Here is a 22,007-nt window from a genome sequence, read left to right as displayed (position 1 = left end):
GTGGAGAGTATTCCATCACACTTGACTTTTGCCTTGTAGGTGGTGGAGAGGCTTTGGGGGAAGGAAAGAGTTGAGCCACTTGTCTCAGAATACCCAGCCTCTGACCTTCTCTAGTAGCCACGGCATTTTTGGGGCTGGTCCAGTTGAGTTTTAGGTCAATGGCTACCCAGGATGGTGATGGTGGGGGATTCAGCAGCTGCCTGGGCTTGAAGCTCTGGGATTCCCTCCCTAAACCTCTCCGCCTCTACCTGTCCCCTGTTAAGATCATTAAAACCTACCTGTTTGACCAAATTTTTGGTCACTTGTCCTAATACCTCCTTATGTGGCGCGGTGTCACATTTTGATTGATAATCGCTCCTATGAAGCGCATTCGAACATTTTACAGCGAAGAAGGAGGCCACATACTCCTTGGGAAATAAGTGTTTAAATGGGTTAGAGGAGCAGAGGGATCTGGGGGCACAGATACACAAAACACTAAAAGTAGCAACGCAGGTTAATCCCATTTTTAAAAAAAGAGCAAACCAAGCACTGGGTTCATGTCTAGAACGATAGAATTGAAAAGCAGAGAAGTTGTTAAAGCTGTATAGAACCTTGGTTAGAATTTAACCTGGAAAAGTGCGAGGTGATGCACTTTGGGGGGACTAACAAGGCAAGGGAATACACAATGAATGGTAAGACCCTAGGCAAGACGGAGGGTCAGAGGGATCTGGGTGTGCAAGTACACAGATCCCTGAAGGCGGCGGAACAGGTGGATAAGGTGGTAAAAAAGGCATATGGGATACTTGCCTTCATTAGCCGAGGCATAGAATATAAGAGCAAGGAGGTTATGATGGAGCTGTATAAAACACTGGTTAGGCCACAGCTGGAATACTGTGTGCAGTTCTGGTCGCCACACTACAGGAAGGATGTGATCGCGTTGGAGAGGGTGCAGAGGAGGTTCACCAGGATGTTACCAGGGCTGGAGCGCTTCAGCTATGAAGAGAGACTGGGCAGATTGGGTTTGTTTTCCTTGGAGCAGAGGAGGCTGAGGGGGGACATGATTGAGGTGTACAAAATTATGAGGGGCATAGATAGGATGGATACTAAGGAGCTTTTTCCCTTAGTAGAAGGGTCAATAACTAGGGGGCATAGATTCAAGGTAAAGGGCGGGAGGTTTAGAGGGGATTTGAGAAAGAACTTTTTCACCCAGAGGGTGGTTGGAGTCTGGAACTCACTGCCTGGAAGGGTTGTGGAGGCAGGAACCCTCACAACATTGAAGAAGCATTTGGATGAGCACTTGAAATGCCATAACATACAAGGCTACGGGCCAAATGCTGGAATATGGGATTAGATTAGACAGGGCTTGATGGCCGGCGCGGACACGATGGGCCGAAGGGCCTCTATCCGTGCTGTATAACTCTATGACTCTATGACTACACTTGGAGCACGCTGAACAGTTCTGGTCACCATATTATAAAAAGGGATGTAGAGGCAATGGAGATGGTGCGAAGAAGATTTACTAGGATGGTACCAGAACTGAGAGGATATACGTATCAGGAAAGATTGAACCGGCTGAGGGTCTTTTCCCTCGAAGAGAGAGGACTGAGGGATGACCTGGCGGAGGTTTTTAAGTTTATGAAAGGGTTTGATAGGGTAGACATAGAGAAGATGTTCCCCCTTGAGGGGAAACTCGATCTTCAACTGCAGATGGGTTTGCGAACACTGGTTCGAAATATTCCTGGCGGTTTTATCAAATGACCTCCAGCCTCCGACCCAAACAGCCTTTTTCCCCCATCCTCAATATTTTTATAACTAATGAACAAAAGCGGTTTAAAGAAACTAAAACGCACACAATCCTGTGTTGCTCACCAGTGTCTAGGAGAAAGAAAGACTTGCATTTCTATAGCGCCTTTCGCGACCTCTGGATGTCCCAAAGCGCTTTACAGCCAGTGAAGTATTTTTAAAGTTTTTTTTTTATTCGTTCATGGGATGTGGGCGTCGCTGGCAAGGGCGGCATTTATTGCCCATCCCTAATTGCCCTCGAAGGTGGTGGTGAGCCACCTTTTCAGAGGGCAGCTAAGAGCCAACCACATTGCCGTGGGTCTGGAGTCACATATAGGCCAGACCAGGTAAGGACGGCAGATTTCCTTCCCTAAAGGACATGAATGAACTGGATTTTTACAGCAATCCAGTAGTTTCATGATACTAGCTTTTTATTCAAGCAACTGAATTTAAATTCCCCAGCTGGTTGGATTTGAACTTATGTCTCCGGATAATTAATCCAGTATGGTGGTTATGTTACTAGTCCAGTAACATAACCACCATACCTCTAAGTATAGTCACTGTTGTAATGTGGGAAATACGGCAGCCAATTTGCACCCAGCAATCTCCCACGAACAGCAATGTGATAATGACCAGATAACCTGTTTGTGATGTTGATTAAGGGATAAATATTGGCCAGGACACCGGGGATAACTCTAACTCTATAAAATTCTAACAGGACTAGATGTTCCCGATGGTGGGGGAGTCCAGAACCAGGGGTCACAATCTAAAGATAAGGGGTAAGCCATTTAGGACTGAGATGAGTGGTGAACCTGTGGAATTCTCTACCACAGAAGGCAGTTGAGGCCAATTCATTAACTATATTCAAGAGGGAGTTAGATATATTTCTTAAGGCTAAAGGGATCAAGGGATATGGGGAGAAAGCAGGGACAGGGTACGGAGTTTGGATGATCAGCCATGAATGGCCTACTCCTGCTCCTATCATAAGAACATAAGAAATAGGAGCAGGAGTAGGCCAATCGGCCCCTCGAGCCTGCTCCGCCATTTAATAAGATCATGGCTGATCTGATCCTAACCGCCAATCCACTATCACAGAACCATCTCCTGAATCTAACAGAATTAGACACACGAAATAGGAGCAGGATCAGGCTACACGGCCCCTGGGCCCGCTCCACTACCCACAGGGCCATGTCCGATCCGAACCTAGACTCATGTCCAAATTCCTGCCCGCTCCCCGTAACCCTTAATTCCCTTTACTTCTAGGAAACTGTCTATTTCTGTTTTAAATTTATGTAATGATGTAGCTTCTACAGCGTTTTGGGGCAGCATATTCCATGGACCCACCACCCTCTGAGTGAAGTAGTTCCTCCTCATCTCAGTTTTGAAAGAGCAGCCCCTTATTCTAAGACTATGCCCCCTAGTTCTAGTTTCACCCATCATCGGGAACATCTTCCCTGCATCCACCCGATCCAACCCCTTCACAATCTTATATGTTTCAATAAGATCGCCTCTCATTCTTCTGAACTCCAATGAGTAGAGTCCCAATCTACTCAACCTCTCCTCATATGTCCATCCCCTCATCCCCGGGATTAACCGAGTGAACCTTCTTTGTACTGACTCGAGAGCAAGTATGTCTTTTCTTAAGTATGGACACCAAAACTGTATGCAGTATTCCAGGTGCGGTCTCACCAATACCTTGTACAACTGAAGCAATACCTCCCTATTTTTATATTCTATCCCCCTAGCAATGAAAGCCAACATTCCATTGGCCTTCTTAATCACTTGCTGCACCTGCATACTAACCTTTTGAGTTTCGTGCACCAGGACCCCCAGATCCCTTTGTACTTCAGTACTTTCCAGTTTCTTGCCATTAAGATAATAACTTGCTCTACGATTTTTCCTGCCAAAGTGCATAACCTCACACGTTCCAGTATTGTATTCCATCTGCCAAATCTCTGCCCACTTACTTAGCCTGTCTATGTCCCCTTGCAGGTTTTTTATGTCCTCCTCACTCACTACTTTCCCTCCCATCTTAGTATCATCTGCAAACTTTGATATGTTACACTCGGTCCCCTCCTCCAAATCGTTAATATAGATTGTAAAGAGTTGGGGACGCAGCACCGACCCCTGCGGAACACCACTAGTTACTGATTGCCATTCTGAGAATGATCCATTTATCCCAACTCTCTGCCTTCTGTTAGATAGCCAATCCTCTATCCATGCCAGAATATTACCCCCAATCCCATGATTTTTTATCTTAAGCAATAATCTGTTGTGTGGCACCTTGTCAAATGCCTTTTGGAAGTCTAAATACACTACATCCACTGGTTCCCCTTTATCCACCCTATACGTTACTTCCTCAAAGAACTCCAGCAAATTTGTCAAACATGACTTCCCCTTCATAAAACCATGCTGACTTTGTCCTATTAAATGATGATTATCCAAAGGTCCTGTTACTGTCTCCTTAATAATGGACTCCAAAATTTTACCTACCACAGATGTTAGGCTAACCGGTCTATAATTTCCAGCCTTCTGTCTACTGCCCTTTTTAAATAAGGGTGTTACATTAGCAGTTTTCCAGTCTGCCGGGACCTTTGCCGAGTCCAGGGAGTTTTGGAAAATTATTACCAATGCATCCACAATCCCTACCGCCACTTCCCTCAAGACCCTAGGATGTAAGCCATCAGGTCCAGGTGATTTATCCGCCTTGAGTCCCATTATTTTACCGAGTACCACTTCCTTAGTGATTTTGATCGTGTTTAGCTCCTCCCCCCCTATAGCCCCCTGTTTGTCCAGTGTTGGGATATTCTTAGTGTCCTCTACTGTAAAGACTGATACAAAATATTCATTCAGTGTTTTTGCCATCTCCATATTTCCCACCATTAATTTCCCAGTCTCATCCTCTAAGGGACCAACATTTACTTTAGCCACCCTTTTTCTTTTTATACAACTATAAAAACTCTTACTATCTGTTTTTAGTTTTTTGCTAATTTACCTTCATAATCTATCTTCCCTTTCTTAATCAATCTTTTTGTTATTTTTTGCTGTCTTTTAAAGTTTTCCCAATCCTCTATCCTCCCACTAGATTTGGCTACCTTATATGCCCTTGTTTTTCACAGAATCACAGAAACCCCACAGTGCAGATAGAGGCCATTTCGGCCCATCGAGCCTGCACCGACACATATCCCACCCGATCCCCGTAACCCCTACACCAACACATATCCCACCCGATCCCCGTAACCCCACGTATTTAATCCCCCTAACACTAAGGGTCAATTTATCATAGCCAATCATCCTAACCCGCACATCTTTGGACTGTGGGAGGAAACCGGAGCACCCGGAGGAAACCCACGCAAACACGGGGAGAATGTGCAAACTCCACACAGACAGTCACCCGAGGCCGGATTCGAACCCAGGTCCCTGGCGCTGTGAGGCAACAGTGCTAACCACTATGCCACCATGCTGCCATGGATTTTTAGTCGAATACTATCCTTAATTTTTTTTTACTTAGCCACGGATGGCTGTCTTTTCTTTTACACCCTTTTCTTTTCAGTGGAATATTTTTTTTTGGAAGTTGTAAAATAACTCCTTAAATGTACACCACTGATCATGTATTGTCTTACCCTTTAATCTATTTTCCCAATCCACTCTACTCAATTCCGCTCTCATACCTTCATAGTCTCCTTTATTCAAGCTTAGCACGCTTGTTTGAGATCCAACCTTCTCACCCTCTAATTGAATATGGAATTCAACCATGTTATGGTCACTCATTCCAAGGGGATCCTTTACTAGGACATTTTTAATTAATCCTGTCTCGTTACACAGGACCAGATCTAAGGTTGCTTGCCCCCTGGTCGGTTCAGTTACATACTGCTCAAGAAACCCATCCCTAATACACTCAATGAACTCATCCTCAAGGCTGCTCTGCCCAATTTGATTTGTCCAATTAATATGATAGTTAAAATCCCCCATAATTATAGATGTTCCCTTATTACAAGCCTCAACTATTTCCTGATTGATACTCCGTCCAACATAGTTGCAACTGTTCGGAGGCCTATAGACTACGCCCACTAGTGTTTTTTCCCCTTATTATTCCTTACCTCCACCCAAACTGTTTCATTATCCTGATCTTTTGACCCAATATCATTTCTCTGTATTACAGTGATTCCTTCCTTTATTAACATAGCCACCCCACCTCCCCTTCCTTCCTGCCTGTCCTTCCTGATCGTTAAATAACCTGGTATGTTTAATTCCCAGGCATTGTCACCCTGCAGCCATGTTTCTGTAATGGCCACAAGATCATACCCATATGTAGTTATTTGTGCCATTAACTCGTCTATTTTGTTACGAATGCTACGTGCATTCAGATAGAGAACTTTCAAATATGTTTTGTGACACTTAGTTCCTGCTTTTGCCCTTCTTATTACTTTACCTTTTACTCCATACCTTCTGCCCCTTCCTGGCATGCTCTGGTTTTTAATTTCCCCACTGCTACCTAAGTCTATGACCTTCTCTGTTGTCATTTTTATTATTTGCTCTCTAGGAACCTCCCCCCGACTAGTTAGTTTAAAGCCCTCTCTACAGCCCTAGTTATATGATCCACCAGGACTCTAATCCCAGCACTGGCCAAGTGAAGCCCGTCCCAACAGAACAGCTCCCTCCTGCCCCAGTACTGGTGCCAGTGTCCCAGGAAGCAAAACCCATTTCTCCCACACCAGTCTTTGGGCCACGCATTTAACTCTCTAATTTTATTTGTCCTAGCCAAATTCGCTCGTGGCTCAGGTAATAATCCAGAGATTATTACCCTTGAGGTTCTGTTTTTTAATTTGACCCCTAGCTGCTCATACACCTTTAACAGAACCGGCTTCCTAGTCCTATCTACGTCATTTGTACCAACATGGACCATGACAACTGGATCCACCCCCTCCCACTGCAAGTTTCTTTCCAGCCCAGAGGAGATGTCCTTAACCCTGGCATCGGGTAGGCAACACAGCCTTCGGGACTCTCGCTCTCGGCTGCAGAGAACTCTATCTATCCCCCTAATAATACTATCCCCTACCACTACAACATTTCTAGTTACTCCCCCCTCTTGAATGGCCCCCCATTCCATGGTGCTGTGGCCAGGTTGCTCATCCTCCCTGCAGTCCCTGCTCCCGTCCCCACAGGGAGTAAGAACCTCGAACCTGCTGGACAAGAGCAAGGGCTGCGGCTCCTCCACCGCTACCTCCTGGATCCCCGTTCCTGCCTCACTCGTAGTCACACCGTCCTGTCCCTGACCATGGGCTACATCTGAATTAATTAACTTCATAGGTGTGACCACCTCCTGATACACAGAGTCCAGGTACTTCTCCCCCTCCCTGATGTGTCGCAGTGTCTGAAGCTCAGACTCCAGCTCATCAACACGGAGCTGGAGTTCCTGTAGCAGCAGACACGTGTCACAGACGTCATCACCGTGAGCCTCAATGGGGTTCACCGGCTCCCACATCTCGCAACAGTAACACATCACCTGCTCCATTCTATGTAATTAATTAAATTTTTTATTGTTAGTTATGGACACCCTCTGCCCGATTATAGATGCTAGTATCCCTTTTAATTAATTGGATTTAAATTAAATCAATCCCTCTAATTACACCAGTTAAATGGTTTACCAATAGTCACTCTGCACCAGAAAGGCCTTATTAACTACAACCCACAGAGTTAAAGTTTGAAAAGAGCACCTAACACCACACTTACCCAAACTCACAGCACTCTCTGCTGACTCACACTCAGTGCTTGCACGCACTAGCCTGGTCTTTTTATACTGTTTGTTTGTTTACAGCCAAATGAGTCACCCCTGCTGATTGGTTAGAAAACTGGTTTCCACTGCCTGCTGTGCCAATTTACTCCTACTACAGTGTAACCTTGTTTTACTCTTCTTAAACCAACAAAATCCCAAATATTTAACTTTTCCCCTTTACTTAAACTGCTTAAGTAATCTTATCAAGAATGATTTAAAGAGAAATAACAATTAAAGAACTCACACACTTACCCAAACTCACAGCACTCTCTGCTGACTCGCACTTCTATGCTCTTCTTCGAAATAGTGCCTTGGGATATTTTACGTCCACCTGAGAGAGCAGACGGGGCTTCGGTTTAACGTCTCATCCAAAAAACGGCACCTCCGACAGTGCAGAACTCCCTCAGCACTGCACTGGAGTGTCAGCCTGGATTTTTGTGCTCAAGTCTTTGGAGTGAGGCTTGAACCCTCTACTTTCTGACTCAGAGGCGAGAGTGCTACCCGCTGACCCACGGCTCACAGCTGGCGACTCCAGGACAATCCTGAAGGGTTGGTACCCCAGCTGCAGATAATCCCTCTTCAAGCTGTCCAAGCCGCCATTCTCACCGACGGTCCTCCAAGGTAGCGGTGTTGTGGGCGGAGGACCACCGTCCTCTGTGAAGCAATGCGGACTATCTTGTTGTTTCTGCCGCTCCATGGTTATATTTCGCGGCAGAGCGTCTGATTGGTTGGCTGGTACCACGTGACGCAGTATAAAAAAGGCCGTTGCCGGGAACGAAGTGGCCATTTTGAAGCCGCCGTTGAAGATAGCGGACAGGTGAGTGAGTGATGCAGCGGGACAAGGGCCCCGCTGTGCGGGGAGGATTCGGCCTGGCTGAGACTCCCTCCAGTCCAAGCTTGTAGGCCGCAGGCGGAGGCATCACCTTCCAGCCCGGGCCGAGTGCACTGCACGGGGGTCCCGGTGGAGCCGGCCGGCGGTCCGCGGGGAGGGAATGGCGGCGGCTCTCCGCGGGCTCGGCTCGCTTTCGGTTGGCAGCACTGACCGGGGATCGAGCTCGGCTCATTGAACCCCACCCCCGGGCATCGCTGTGTCTGGCGGGACCGCTTCACCCGGGGGTGGGGGACCGGCTGGCCGCAATCGGGGGCGAATAACGGATTGGGGGGTGCTGATTAGTTGCGGCATTCAGCACGGTGGTGATCGGCTGAGCGCGGGGCCGCGCCCCATTGACTGGTCGGGGGGGCTCGGGGCCGCGCCCCATTGGCTGGTCGGGGGGGCTCGGGGCCGCGCCCCATCGGCTGGTCGGGGGGGGTGCTTGGGGTCGCGCCCCATTGGTTGGTCGGGGGATGCTCGGGGCTGCGCCCCGTTGGCTGGTCGGGAGGGGTGAAGCGCGGGGCCGCGCCGCATTGGCTGGTCGGGGGGTGCTCGGGGCCGCGCCGCATTGGCTGGTCGGGGGGTGCTCGGGGCCGCGCCCCATTGGCTGAACTAGGACATCATTGTATACAGTTGTCTCCTTGCTGGTGCAGTGCCAGCAGATTGCCAGGAACCTTGTCTCTGCAGGTTGATGAGGGATAATTTTGCTAAGTGATTATCTGCATGAAAATTTTTATCGAGATGAGGTCAGGAACTGGGGGAGGAGAGGGGCTGTTAGGAACGCGGGGGGGGGGGGAATGGAAGAGGCTGTCAGAAAGGGGGCGGTGGTGTAAGAGTGCAGGTCAGGAACTGAAGGGGGGCGAAGAGCGTAGGTCCGGGGGGCTGGAGAGAGAGGCGGTCAGGAACTGGGGAGGGGGGTGGAATTGAGGTCAGTAACTGGCGGGGTGGGGGAGTTGAGGTCAGGAACTGTGGGGGGGGGAGGAGAGTTGAGGTCGGGAACTGTGGGGGGAGTTGTGGTCGGAAACTGGCGGGGGAGTTGTGGTCGGGAACGGGGGGGGGGGGAGGAAGTTGTGGTCGGGAACGGGGGGGGGGGGGAGGAAGTTGAGGTCGGGAACGGGGGGGGGGAGAGGAAGTTGAGGTCGGGAACTGGGGGGGGAGAGGAAGTTGAGGTCGGGAACTGGGGAGGGAGGAAGTTGAGGTCGGGAACTGGGGGGGGAGAGGTGGTCGGGAACTGGGGGTGGGGGGGAGAGGTGGTCGGGAACTGGGGGTGGGGGGGGAGAGAGGTGGTCAGGAACTGAGGGGGGAGAGGTGGTCGGGAACTGGGGGCGGGGGGAGAGGCGGTCAGGAACTGAGGAGGGAGGTAGGGAACTGGAGGGGGGAGGACGTCAGGAACTGCAGGTCGGTGAAGAGACGAGGTCGGGGGGTGTAGAGGTGTCGTCGGGATCGGGGTGGGGTGGAGCGAAAGGTCAGGAATGGGGGGGTGGTCAGGAACAGGGGAGGTGAGAGTCTTCCAACCCTACACCTGCATCACTTTCTCCCTTTCCTACCCCTAGACCTGGTTGATTTCTCAGAAAGCCTGGTGTGTGTGACGAGTGACATTAGACTGGACGAAATCTGGAAGTCATGACACTGTCACTATTCACTTCATTAACCAATAAACCTGCTAACAATCTGGGACTCCCACACAATGCCCCATCTATGGGGGCGGGAAGGGAGGTCAGCAACTTGGGGAGAGAAGATCAGGAACTTGGGCAGCGGGAGGCGATCAGGAACTCAAGGGTGGGGGGGGTGGCATGGACTTGGTCAGGAACCTGGTGTGGGGGGAGGAGGTCATAAACTTGGGGGTGGGGGAAGAGGTCAGGAACTCGGTGGAGGGGGGTTAGGTCGTCAGAAACTTGGGTGGGGGGTGGGAGAAGGTCTTAACCCACGAAGGTGAGCCCTGTTCTATGTGAGCTCATCTGCCTGGAGCCTGGCACTTAGAATGGTTCGAATTACACTTTGCAAAGTAACTGATTGCAGAGCTAGGCAGGATCTAATTACACATTCCAGAGAAGCTGCTGGGTGTGTCTTGTCCTTCAAGGGGACCAATCAGAAATCAGGTCTTCTCATCCAAGGGGACCAATCAGAACTTTGGTGTTGCGAATAGACACGTCCATAATTTAACATAGAAACATAGGAGCAGGAGTAGGCCCTTCGAGCCTGCTCCGCCATTCAATATGATCGTGGCTGATCCTCGATCTCAATACCATATTCCCGCTCTCTCCCCATACCCCTTGATGCCTTTTGTGTCTAGAAATCTAGCTATCTCCTTCTTAAATATATTCAGTGACTTGGCCTCCACAACCTGCTGTGGTAGAGAATTCCACAGGTTCACCACCCTCTGAGCGAAGAAATTTCTGCTCATCTCAGTCCTAAATGTCCTACCCCGTATCCTGAGACTGTGACCCCTCGTTCTAGCCGCCCCCCCCCCCAGCCAGGGGAAACATCCTCCCTGCATCCAGTCTGTCTAGCCCTTTCAGAATTTTATACGTTTCAATGATCCTCTCATTCTTCTAAACTCTAGTGAATACAGGCCTAGTCGACCCAATCCCTCCTCATACGATAGTCCTGCCATCCCAGGAATCAGTCTGGTGAACCTTCGCTGCACTCCCTCTATGGCAAGTATATCCTTCCTTAGGTAAGGAGACCAAAACTGCACACAGTACTCCAGGTGTGGTCTCACCAAGGCCCTGTACAACTGTAGTAAGACATCCTTGCTCCTGTACTCTAATCCTCTTGCAATGAAGGCCAACATACCATTTGCCTCCCTAACTGCTTGCTGCACCTGCATGTTTGCTTTCAGTGACTGGTGTACAAGGACACCCAGGTCCCTCTGTACATCAACATTTCCCAATCTATCACCATTTAAATAATACTCTGCCTTTCTGTTTTTCCTACCGAAGTGGATAACTTCACATTTATCCACGTTATACTGCACCTGCCATGTATTTGCCCACTCACTCAACTTGTCTAAATTGCTTTGAAGCCTCTTTGCATCCTCCTCACAACTTTGTGTCGTCAGCAAACTTGGAAATATTACATTTGGTTCCCTCATCCAAATCATTGATATATATTGTGAATAGCTGGGGCCCAAGCACTGATCCCTGCGGTACCCCACTAGTCATCGCCTGCCAACCCAAAAAAGACCCATTTATTCCTACTCTCTGTTTCCTGTCTGTTAACTAATTTTCAGTCCATGCCAGTATATGACCCTCAATCCCATGTGCTTTAATTTTGCACACTAACCTCTTATGTGGGACTTTATCAAAGGCCTTCTGAAAATCCAAATACACCACATCCACTGGTTCTCCCTTATCTATTCTACCAGTTGCATCCTCAAAAAAACTCCAGTAGGTTTGTCAAACACGATTTCTCTTTCATAAATCCATGTTGACTTTGTCTAATCCCATTGATATTTTCTAAGTGTCCTGTTACCACATCCTTTATAATAGACTCTAACATTTTCCCTACTACTGATGTTGGGCTAACCGGTCTGTAGTTCCCCATTTTCTCTCACCCGGATCCAAGGTCGCCCATCCTCTGTCGTCGAATTACAGTATGCAGACGATGCTTGCGTCTGCGCTCACTTGGAGGTCGAACTCCAAATCATCGTCAACACCTTCACCGAAGCGTACGAGAGCATGGGCCTTACACTAAACATCCGTAAGACAAAGGTCCTCTACCAACCTGCCCCTGCCACACAGTACTGCCCCCCGATTATCAAAATCCACGACAAGGCCTTAGACAACGTGAACCACTTTCCATACCTCTGGAGCCTACTGTCAGCAAGGGCAGATGTCAATGACGAAGTCCAACACCGCCTTCAGTGTGCCAGTGCAGCCTTCGGTCACCTGAGGAAGAGTGTGTTTGAAGACCAGGACCTCAAACCCGGCACTAAGCTCATGGTCTACAGAGCAGCAGTGATATCCGCCCTGCTGTATGCCTCAGAGACATGGACCATGTACAGCAGGCACCTCAAAGCACTGGAGAGGTACCACCAACGCTGCCTCCGCAAGATCCTGCAAATCCATTGGCAGGATAGGCGCACCAACGTCAGTGTTCTCGCTCAGGCCAACATCCCCAGCATCGAAGCTTTGACCACGCTCGATCAGCTCCGATGGGCGGGTCACACTGTCCCCAATCCCGATAAGACTCTCCCAAAACAAGCGCTCTACTCGGAGCTCCGGCACGGCAAGAGAGCCCCAGGTGGGCCGAGGAAACGCTTCAAGGACGCCCTCAAAGCCTCCTTGAAAAAGTGCAACATCCCCACCGACACCTGGGAATCCCTGGCCCAAGACCGCACAGAGTGGAGGAGAAGGGAGGAGAAGCATCCGGGAAGGCGCCGAACACCTCGAGTCTCTTTGCCGGGAGCAAGCAGAAGCCAAGCGCAAGGAGCGCACGTCAACCCAAGCACCCCACCCACCCGCCCCTTCAACCACCGTCTGCCCCACCTGTGACAGAGACTGTAGGTCCTGCATTGGACTCATCAGTCACCTGAGAACTCATTTTTAATGTGGAAGCAAGTCATCCTCGGTTCCGAGGGACTGCCTAAGAAGAACAAGAATACTGTGTACAGCTCTGGTCACCACATTACAGGAAAGATGTGATTGCACTAGAGAGGGTACAGAGGAGATTTATGAGGATGTTGCCAGGACTGGAGAATTTCAGCTATGAGGAAAGATTGGATAGGCTGGGGTTGTTTTCTTTGGAACAAAGGAGGCTGAGGGGAGACCTAATTGAGGTGTATAAAATTATGAGGGGCCTAAATAGAGTTGATAGGAAGGACCTATTTACCTTCGAGGGGCCAATAACCAGGGGGCATGGAATTAAAGTAATTGGTAGAAGGGAGTTGAAGAGAATTTTTTTCACCCAGAGGGTGGTGGGGGTCTGGAACTCACTGCCTGAAAGGGTGGTAGAGGCAGAGACCCTCATCACATTTAAAAAGTACTTGGATGTGCACTTGAAATGCTGTAACCTACAAGGCTATGGACCAAGTCCTGTAAAGTGGGATTAGGCTGGATAGCACAGGCACAGTCCCAGCCGTGTCCTAAATTTCTATGATTCTGTGAAAACCTCATCCATCTTGTTGGTTTGTTTTTTAGTTGGTCGGAGCTGTTTAAAATGCCGTTTTACTGATCGTGTGATGTAAAGTGGAGCTGAATCATCCATACGAGCAGGAAACAGAACAAAAGCATCTCTGAATATTATTTAACCTGCCCTCCTAGTTGCCGGACAAAGGAATTTGATACTGATTTGTGCTTGGGAACCCATGGATTTAATGCTTGTAATGTCGATATTAAATAAATTGCTGTTTTATTTCTTTCTGAAATGTGAAAGTTCTATCCAAGGATAGGATGATGCTCGTTGTGTGTATCTTTACTTTCTGTTTTAGACTGCCTTAGAATTGGCAGTCCAGACTAATAATCTCCAGTGCAGATCAGACGAACCACAGTCATGTCGAACAGTCTGGTGTATGATAACTAAATGAGTCCCTATTTTATTTTTTTTTCTCCTGCGACTCACAGCAGGACAGGTCTGCCTGTGACCTTGTCTCTTCCTAATACTTGTTAGATTGATGATGAGGGGATAGTTTGAGGCCTGCTTCTGTTCAAAGAACAAGGTTCTAGAAACCTCATGCATCCTGCTGCTGTGTTTTATAGTTGCCGAGAGCTTTAAAATTCTGCTTTACCCATTTAAAACTAATTTAAAAATTGCCCTCTTACAGAGTCAAGTACAATGGAGCGCACTGCTGTGACTTTATTTTGCTGATGTGAGTTTGCACATTTTACACATCTATGGACATAGAATTTGGTTTCAAAGAAATGGCAGGTATGTATTCAGAATCATCTTGCTACATTTATTTCCTAATCCTAGGTGATTGTGCAACTGAGAAGCGTGCTAACCCATTTCGGGGTCAACCGTGTGGAGAATTGTGTAGTCTTGTACAAGTAGGGTTGGTAGGATCCCTTGCCTGGGCCTATTTGGGTTTCAGTGGCAGTCTGGCAGCCTTCGTGGTTACTTTCCTGTCAGTCTGCAAACTACCAGATTTATTGATGTCACCAGTGCTGTTCCTTTGTCTCTCTGGGACTGCCTTGTGTGGTTCATGTGTGAAAACCACCAGTGTAGCTCCTCCAGCGGCTTGGCGTGTCTCATGACTGCGGCTTTGTATTGCTGTCCTTCACACCTCCTTCACTTCCTCCCAGGTTTATAAATCATCTCTAGCCCTGTCTTTTTGACTAAGCTTTTAGCCACCTCGCCTAACCCCCATGGCTCACAGTTTCTTTGTCTGTTTTATTGCCCTTTTTCTCCGCATCCACCGCCCCCCCCCCCCATAAAGAGCCATACAACCCTTTTTGGTTAGAAGGTACTACATAAATGCTTCTTGTTTCTGTCGTGTCACATTTGGAACCCGGTAGGGGCTCTAGTTCTAGAGGTGTGCATTGACAGATTAACATGAATCTGTTTTGTGAGGTGGAAGAATTATGTTAAAGCTGTTTTTTTGTTTAGCACTAAAACTTGCATTTATACAGGAGACTTTGGTTTATCCGGAGGTTATATGTCCGGAATACTCGATCTAACGGCAAAAATCAGGAGCCGTTTTCTATAAGTTTTTTTAGTTCTCGTTGCTTTTTTTTTTCCCCAGTCAGGCACTGCAAGGTCTGTAGCTATAGCAACAGCTTCAGCTAGAGACGCTTGCAGCTGCAGCTGACTGTTTTGAAGCTGTTAGGGTTTGTTGATTCACACGGAGCTTTTCAGTTCCGTATCTCTGAACATTAACGCTGGTATGTCCGGCACTTTTGATGGTACGGCACCAGCTCGGTCCCGTCAGTGCCGGATATCAGAAAGTTTCCTGTATAGTGCCTATAATGTAGCAAAACGTCGCAATGTGCTTCACCGGAGCATAATCAAACAATTTAACACCAAGCCACATGAGATATTAGGATAGATCAGTGTGGTAGGTTTTAATGAACGTCGTAAAGGAGGAGGGGGAGGTTTAGGGAGGGAATTCCAGAGCCTGGGGCCTTGGCAGCTGAAGACACGGCCGCCAATGGAGGAGCGATTAAAATTGGGAATATGCAAGAGGCCAGAATTGGAGTAGAGCGGGGGAGGGTTGGAGGCCATGGAGGGATTTGAGAACAGGGATGATTTTAAAATCAAGGCATTGCCAGAGCGGAAGCCAGTGTAGATCAGCGAGGATGGGTGAATGACCCTGGGTGCGACCCGGCCCCCGGGCGGCGAGTCGGGGCCCGGCCCCCGGGCGGCGGCGTTTTGGATGAGTTCAAGTTTCGAGGGTGGGAGCTGGGAGGCTGGCCAGGGGAGTGTTGGAATAGTCGAATCTAGAGGTAACAAAGCCATTGAGGGGTTTCAACAGCAGATAAGCTGAGGCAGGGGTGGAGATGGGCAATGTTCATCTCGGGGGTAAAGTAGGACACAAGGTAGCCAACAGTTTAGCCTCATGGAGGCCAGGGCTGCAACAAGGGCTAGGGGTTCGCAACCAGGGATCTGCGAGGTTTCGAGGGGTCTGCCAAAAAATAACCAGAGAATGTGTAGGAAGAAAAGTAAATCTTCGTGCGCATTTATTACATGTTGAGAGTGCAGAAATTAATGTCCTCAGGTTACGTAATACGTGAAATGTCGTAGAACTGTTTCAGCAGAAGCAAGAAAAATGACAAAACAGGAAAAACTTGTAAACGCACACAGCAAATACCAGATATGGATAAATGTTTTATTTGACCACCAGCTTCAGAACAACAAAACCCACAGAGTGATGAGACAGTACTTCCTTCAAGTTCAACCACAAGGGCTGAAGGCCGCCGAGGAGGTGGAGGTGTGAGTAAAAAACGTAAAGCTGCAAAAGTAAGGAGATACCAAGACAGCTACTTGAGTTTCGGTTTTATTTGTAATAGAAGTGGATACAACCCTCAACCGCAGTGTGTAATTTGTGCGCAAGTACTGGCCAATGAATCTTTGAAACCCTCCAAATTACGGAGACATTTAATTACCAAGCATCAAATGTACAAGGACAAACACCGTGCCTTTTTTGAGCGGAAGGCTAAGGAACTGCCAGGTACGACTAAAGTAGTAATGAAATCCACAACTACCACTGATAAAAAGCTCGTCTCGTCCTACTTAGTAGCGCAGAAGATTGCTAAAGCGAAAAGACCGTATACGATTGCTGAGGAGTTGATAATGCCGTGCGCTGTTGCAATCGTAAGGGAAATGTTTGGCGAGCAGGAGGCCAAGGAGCTGGAAAAAATACCAATGTCAGATGACACTGTCAAACGACGGATTGGTTCAATGTCAGAAGACATAGTTTTGCAGTGCACCGATCGGCTGCGTGACAATGACTTTGCTATACAGCTTGATGTAACCACAGACTTTTCGAAAATGTCCCATTTACTCGTCTATGTTCGCTATGTGTGGAATAAGGAAATAAAAGAAGACTTTTTGTTTTGCAAAGAGCTCAAGATGACGACCGGAAAGCCAGACGACATTTTCACCTTGTTGGACGATTTCATGACTTCAGTGGAAATCAGCTGGACAAACTGCATTGGGGTCTGCACTGATGGGGCTGCGGCACTGACTGGAAAGCATTCTAGTGTTGTGCAAAAAATAAAAGCCGTTGCCCCTCGCGCTATTTGGACACATTGCTTTTTACACCGAGAGGCGCTTGCTGCGAAAGATATTGAGCCAGGTCTTCACGGTGTTCTCAACACGGCGGTAACGCTCGTTAATTTTATCAAGTCCAGAGCCAGAGACTCCAGGTGTTTTGTTGCATTTTGTGAGGAAGTCGGGGCAGAGCACAATTCCTTGCTCATGCACACCAAGGCGAGATGGTTATCTCGAGGCAGAATGCTTACCCGTATATTTAATCTCAGGGGAGATGTACACACTTTCTTAGCTGATAAGAAGCCCGAACTTGCCGAGGTGCTGAAAGATGACCTGTGGCTGGCCAAACTGGGTTACCTCGCAGACATGTTCAGTGAAATGAATAAGTTGAATAAAGCTATGCAAGGTGAGAGAACTCATTTTTTTGCCCAGCGTGAAAGAATTGACTCATTCAAGGGGAAACTGCAAGTCTGGAAGGTTCTTGTCTCTGGGGGGACGACGGATATGTTTGAGCTCCTGCATTCTTTCATTCAAGAAAGAAACGTCGACTTTGACGTAATCAGACCCCAGCTGGTCGCGCATCTTTCTGGTCTACTCGACAAATTCAATACTTACTTTCCAGATCTCACGGCAGAACAATCTGCTGCACACCTGTGGGCTACAAACCCCTTTTGTGAGAATATTGAAGCTAAACTGCTGACCTCCGTCCCACTAAAGTTATTAGAAGAGCTCATTGACATTTCATCCGACAGCTCCCTCCGAACCAAGTTCAGTGAATTGCCGCTGGAGACATTTTGGTGTGAATGCTCCGATGAATACAGCACAGCGGCTTCTGCAGCGCTGAAAGTGATGGTCCCGTTTGGCACGACCTGCTTCTGCGATGCTGGAGTTTCAGCAATGACGTTGATGAAAACAAAGAATCGAGGCCGGGTGAACATTGACCATGAAATGCGGGTGTGCTTGTCGAAGATCCCTCCACGCCTCGACACAATTGTTGCTCGGCACCAGCAACAGCTTTCATATTAAGTAGGTAAAACAAAAATATTAAACGCATACATTTAGTTGTGTAACTAATTTTTATACCAAAAAAGCGCTTGTGTTGTGCTACAGAGTTTTTGGTCCATGGAGTTTTTGTAACACGGGCCTCATGCAACAAGGTTGAGAACCCCAGGGCTATGGAATGGAATTCGTGGCGGGGACAAGACAAGTCCGAGGAAATTTCTGCTCATCCAGTATTGGATGTTGGGCAAATCGGAGGCAGTGGAGGGGTCGAGAGGTGGTGGTCAAGTAGAGCTTGGGTGTCGTCGATGTACGTGCATAACTTGAATTGTTTTCAGATGATGTTGCTGAGGGGCGCGAGATTTACGCTGGCAAATGTTGGGAAAAGCACTGTGGAGACCATGCTATCCTGAGACTTTATAATCCCTTTTCAAATTGTGTTTGAGGAATTGTGCTGGTGTTCCTTTTATGACGCAATGAACATGTGCCCATCTGGCTGTATGGGAGGGATTGACAGTTCCTTCCAAAGATAGGATGATGATCACAGTTGTGTATCTTTACTTTCTATTTTAGACGTCATTAGAATTGGCTGTCCAGGCTAATCATTTCCAGTGCATACAAGAGGAGCCATATCCATGTCGCTCAGTCTGGTGTACGTTTACTAAAAGGTTCCCTATTTTATTTTTCTCATGCGAGTCACCGCAGGACGGGTCTCCCTATGACCTTGTCTCTTCCTGATGCTTGCTAGATTAATGCTTGGGATAGTTTGAGGCCTTTTCCTGTTCAAAGAACAAGGTTATAGAACCTTCATCTTGCTGCATTTTATAAGCAATGGGAGCTTTTAAATTCAGGTTTTCACCATTTATATAGAAGCGCCATTAATGTAGTAAAACGTTCCAAGGTGCAGCCAGATTTGGAGGAGTGCAGAGATCTCGGACGGTTGTAGGGTTGGAGGCCGCGAGCGGCGAGGAAGAATGAGAATTTTAAATTGGTCGTTTCCAGATCGGGAGCCAGTGTAGGTCAGGGCACAGGGCTGATGGGGGAATGGGACTTTGCGAGTTATGGGGCAACGAGCAGTAAAATGGAGCTCATGACTACCTGTAGATTGTAAACTAATTCCTGTGCAATAAGCAGGGTTGGTGCTCTAAAATGGGAGGCTATTATTTTGTGGCTGTGATGCAGTTTGCTTTGGGAGCTGGAATCATGACTATGAAGATGTAAATACCCAGGGATTTGTGGACTGATTTATTTTTCTTCCCCTGCAGGTGTACCGATTTGAAATACTGTCTGCAGGATAGCTCAATACTTGAGCTGAGACTGAGCGTGAACTTCCCTTCCCTCCCACCACCATCCGATTTGTTACACAAACTTGTCGTGTTGTGAAATGAAGTGGAAGACTGTTGTGATCCATCTGAAGCGCCACATCTAGTCATGGATCCAGTTCTGGTGGGCAAGAAACGAGAGGCATTCAGGCAGCGTAGAGGAGAGCCATGGGGCTGCGTCCTAGTGTCGTTGGGTCTGAAGCTGGGAGGAAGGCGTGGGCTCTTCCGCCTGGAAAGGAGGCACTGGAGGTGTGCAGTACAGTTAAAGGAATGGAAATTGCATTTCTGTAATACTGAAAATCCTGAGTAGGGCAAAGGGCACATGTTCAAACAGTAAATATAAGACTGATACTCTTCCCATAGTGATCAATATTGGGGGACAGTAGGCCTGGACTAAATACAGAGTATGTACGTTCAAGGCCCACCATGGGCAGTTTGAGAATCTGAATTCGGTTTAAGTCTTGTCAATACAAAAGCAGGTCTTGGTAAAAGTGACCATGAAGTTGTTGGATTGTTGTAAAACCCAACTGGTTCACGAATGTCCTGCAGGGAAGGAAACCGGCTGCCCTTACCAGGCCTGGCCTATATGTGACTCCAGTCCCACACCAATGTGGCTGAGGTGATCTCGCAGGCCATTCCGTTGTGTCAAACCGCTCGCAGCAGTACAGGGAAAGGCCAGTGTTGCCCATATACTGGGAGTGAAGGAAAATACACGGAGTGGACTCTGAAATAGAGTAGTGAAGGCCTAAAAAATCCCTGCAATCAGCTAAACAATTAGATGGAGCTGGAACTTCTAGATGGACGGGCTGAGTAGCCTTTCTCATCTGTAATAATGAAGTGCAGCATTTCCTCTTCGAGCTGAGTTTCTGTTGAGGTAGTTTATTGGAAACAAACAGTTAGCAAGCAAACGTTAGAGCCTCACACGGCAGGTTTAACTTGGATACATTGAGCTTTCCATGATCCAACTGCACCTTCCTCAAGGGAAGGGAGTACGAGTATCAACAATTTACTATGATTGTTTGAAATTGTATGATTGTGATGTTTCACTTTTTTATATAAGCACACATTTAAATGCTGCACTAATGTAATTGTTTTGAATAAATTACTATTCTATTTTACATGGTATTACATATTTACAGCAGTTTCAGTCTGCCAATGTTTATATTCCACACAAGTCTCCTACCTGCTTCATCGTGCCCTATCAACATATCCTATTGCTTTCACTCTCAGTACCCTCTGTGCCATGGATCACTTTCTCTAATTCTACTACAGCTTGGCTTCTCACTTTGTAAGAGGTTATTACACAAAATTAGGACTCATGGGATTGGGGATTGGTTAATGGACAGAAAACAGTAGGAATAAACTGGTAATTTTCAGGTTGGCAGGCTATAACTAGTGGGGTACTGCAAGGATCAATGCTTGAGCCTCAGCTATTTACAATCTTAATGACTTGGATGAGGGGATAGAATGTAATGTGTCCAAGTTTGCTGACTATACAAAGTTAGGTGGGAAAGTCGATGGGTGTTTTTGTGACTGAAAGCTGCTTCCAGTGGGGTTCTGCAGGGCTCAGTACTAGGTCCCTTGCTTTTCGTGGTGTATATAGACTTCAATGCAGGGGGCATGATTAAGAAGTTTGTAGATGATACAAAAATTGGCCGTGTGGTTGATGGTGAGGAAGAGAGCTGTAGACTGCAGGAAGGTATCAATGGACTGGCCAGGTGGGCAGAGAAGTGGCAAATGGAGTTCAATCTGGAGAAGTGTGAGGTCATGCATTTGGGGAGGGCTAACAGGGCAAGGGAATACACAATAAATGGTAGGATACTGAGAAGTGTAGAGGAACAGAGGGACCTTGGTGTGCATGTCCACAGATCCCTGAAGGTAGCAGGAGAGGTAGATAAGGTGGTTAAGACGACATACGGGATACTTGCCTTTTATTAGCTGAGGCATAGAATATAAGAGCAGAGGTTATGCTTGAACTGTATAAAACACTAGTTAGGCCACAGCTAGAGTATTGTGTACAGTTCAGGTCACTATGAAGTGGGGAAAGAGTTAAACTGACATCGTTGGCAGTTTCACTGAATGGTGTAAGAAAGACGGGCTAACATGAAAGGCCACATCCATAAAGAGGCGGTCAAGATAGCTGACCCTTGAAGACTAAAAAGCAATTAAGTGGAGACAGGGTGTCTCGAATTTCAACTGCCTGTAAGAACTTTTATTATCGAGGTCGCATTCCAAGGTATCTTTTAATCAGCATTCAGCAGTTTAGAAACATAGAAGATAGGAGCAGGAGTAGGCCACTCGGCCCCTCGAGCCTGTTCCGCCATTCAATGAGATCATGGCTGAGTGAATAATTGAGGAGACAGCTTACACATGTTTACCTTTAGGATATATAAACAATCCGTGAAGGTGCATGCAGGCCAAGATCCAATCAGGTTGCAGGAATGAATTGTGCATGAGCCGGCCATGCTTATTTTATTAATGTATATAAGAATGTATTTGTTGTAACAATTTGGAGAAGTCTGGCTAAAGACAGAGCAGAGTGTCTCCCCACCGGTATAATAAAGACAACTTGACTATCGATCTGAAACCCTTGTGTCGAGTGTAGGTTTAAAATACTCCACAACAACCA

At 47.5% G+C, this 22,007-nt stretch overlaps 1 protein-coding gene across 5 annotated transcripts; it reads left to right on the top strand.

The window, feature by feature from the left end:
• Window positions 1–8,305: 8,305 nt before the first annotated feature.
• On the top strand, window positions 8,306–20,496 carry LOC147116934 (protein FAM200B-like). Of its 5 annotated transcripts, none has more exons than XM_085987400.1 (4): window positions 8,306–8,354; window positions 13,550–14,276; window positions 16,189–18,083; window positions 19,322–20,496. In XM_085987400.1, the coding sequence occupies exons 2-3, from the start codon at window positions 14,243–14,245 to the stop codon at window positions 18,081–18,083; spliced, it is 1,929 nt and encodes a 642-aa protein (XP_085843526.1). In that variant the 5' UTR covers window positions 8,306–8,354; window positions 13,550–14,242; the 3' UTR covers window positions 19,322–20,496. The 5 variants fall into 5 exon arrangements, 4 of the variants coding, with proteins under 4 accessions (XP_085843526.1, XP_085843528.1, XP_085843529.1 ...); XM_085987402.1 differs by having other exon boundaries at window positions 8,310–8,354; window positions 14,173–14,276; XR_015078332.1 differs by lacking the exon at window positions 8,306–8,354 and adding an exon at window positions 18,630–18,708 and having other exon boundaries at window positions 12,809–14,276.
• Window positions 20,497–22,007: the final 1,511 nt, after the last annotated feature.

Source organism: Somniosus microcephalus, chromosome 5 (assembly GCF_052327205.1).
Source record: "Somniosus microcephalus isolate GS21.2 chromosome 5, FLI_Smic_1.0, whole genome shotgun sequence".
NCBI lineage: Eukaryota > Metazoa > Chordata > Chondrichthyes > Squaliformes > Somniosidae > Somniosus > Somniosus microcephalus.
The sequence above is the reverse complement of the archived record's forward strand: the minus strand, read 5'-3'. Positions and strand labels throughout refer to the sequence as shown.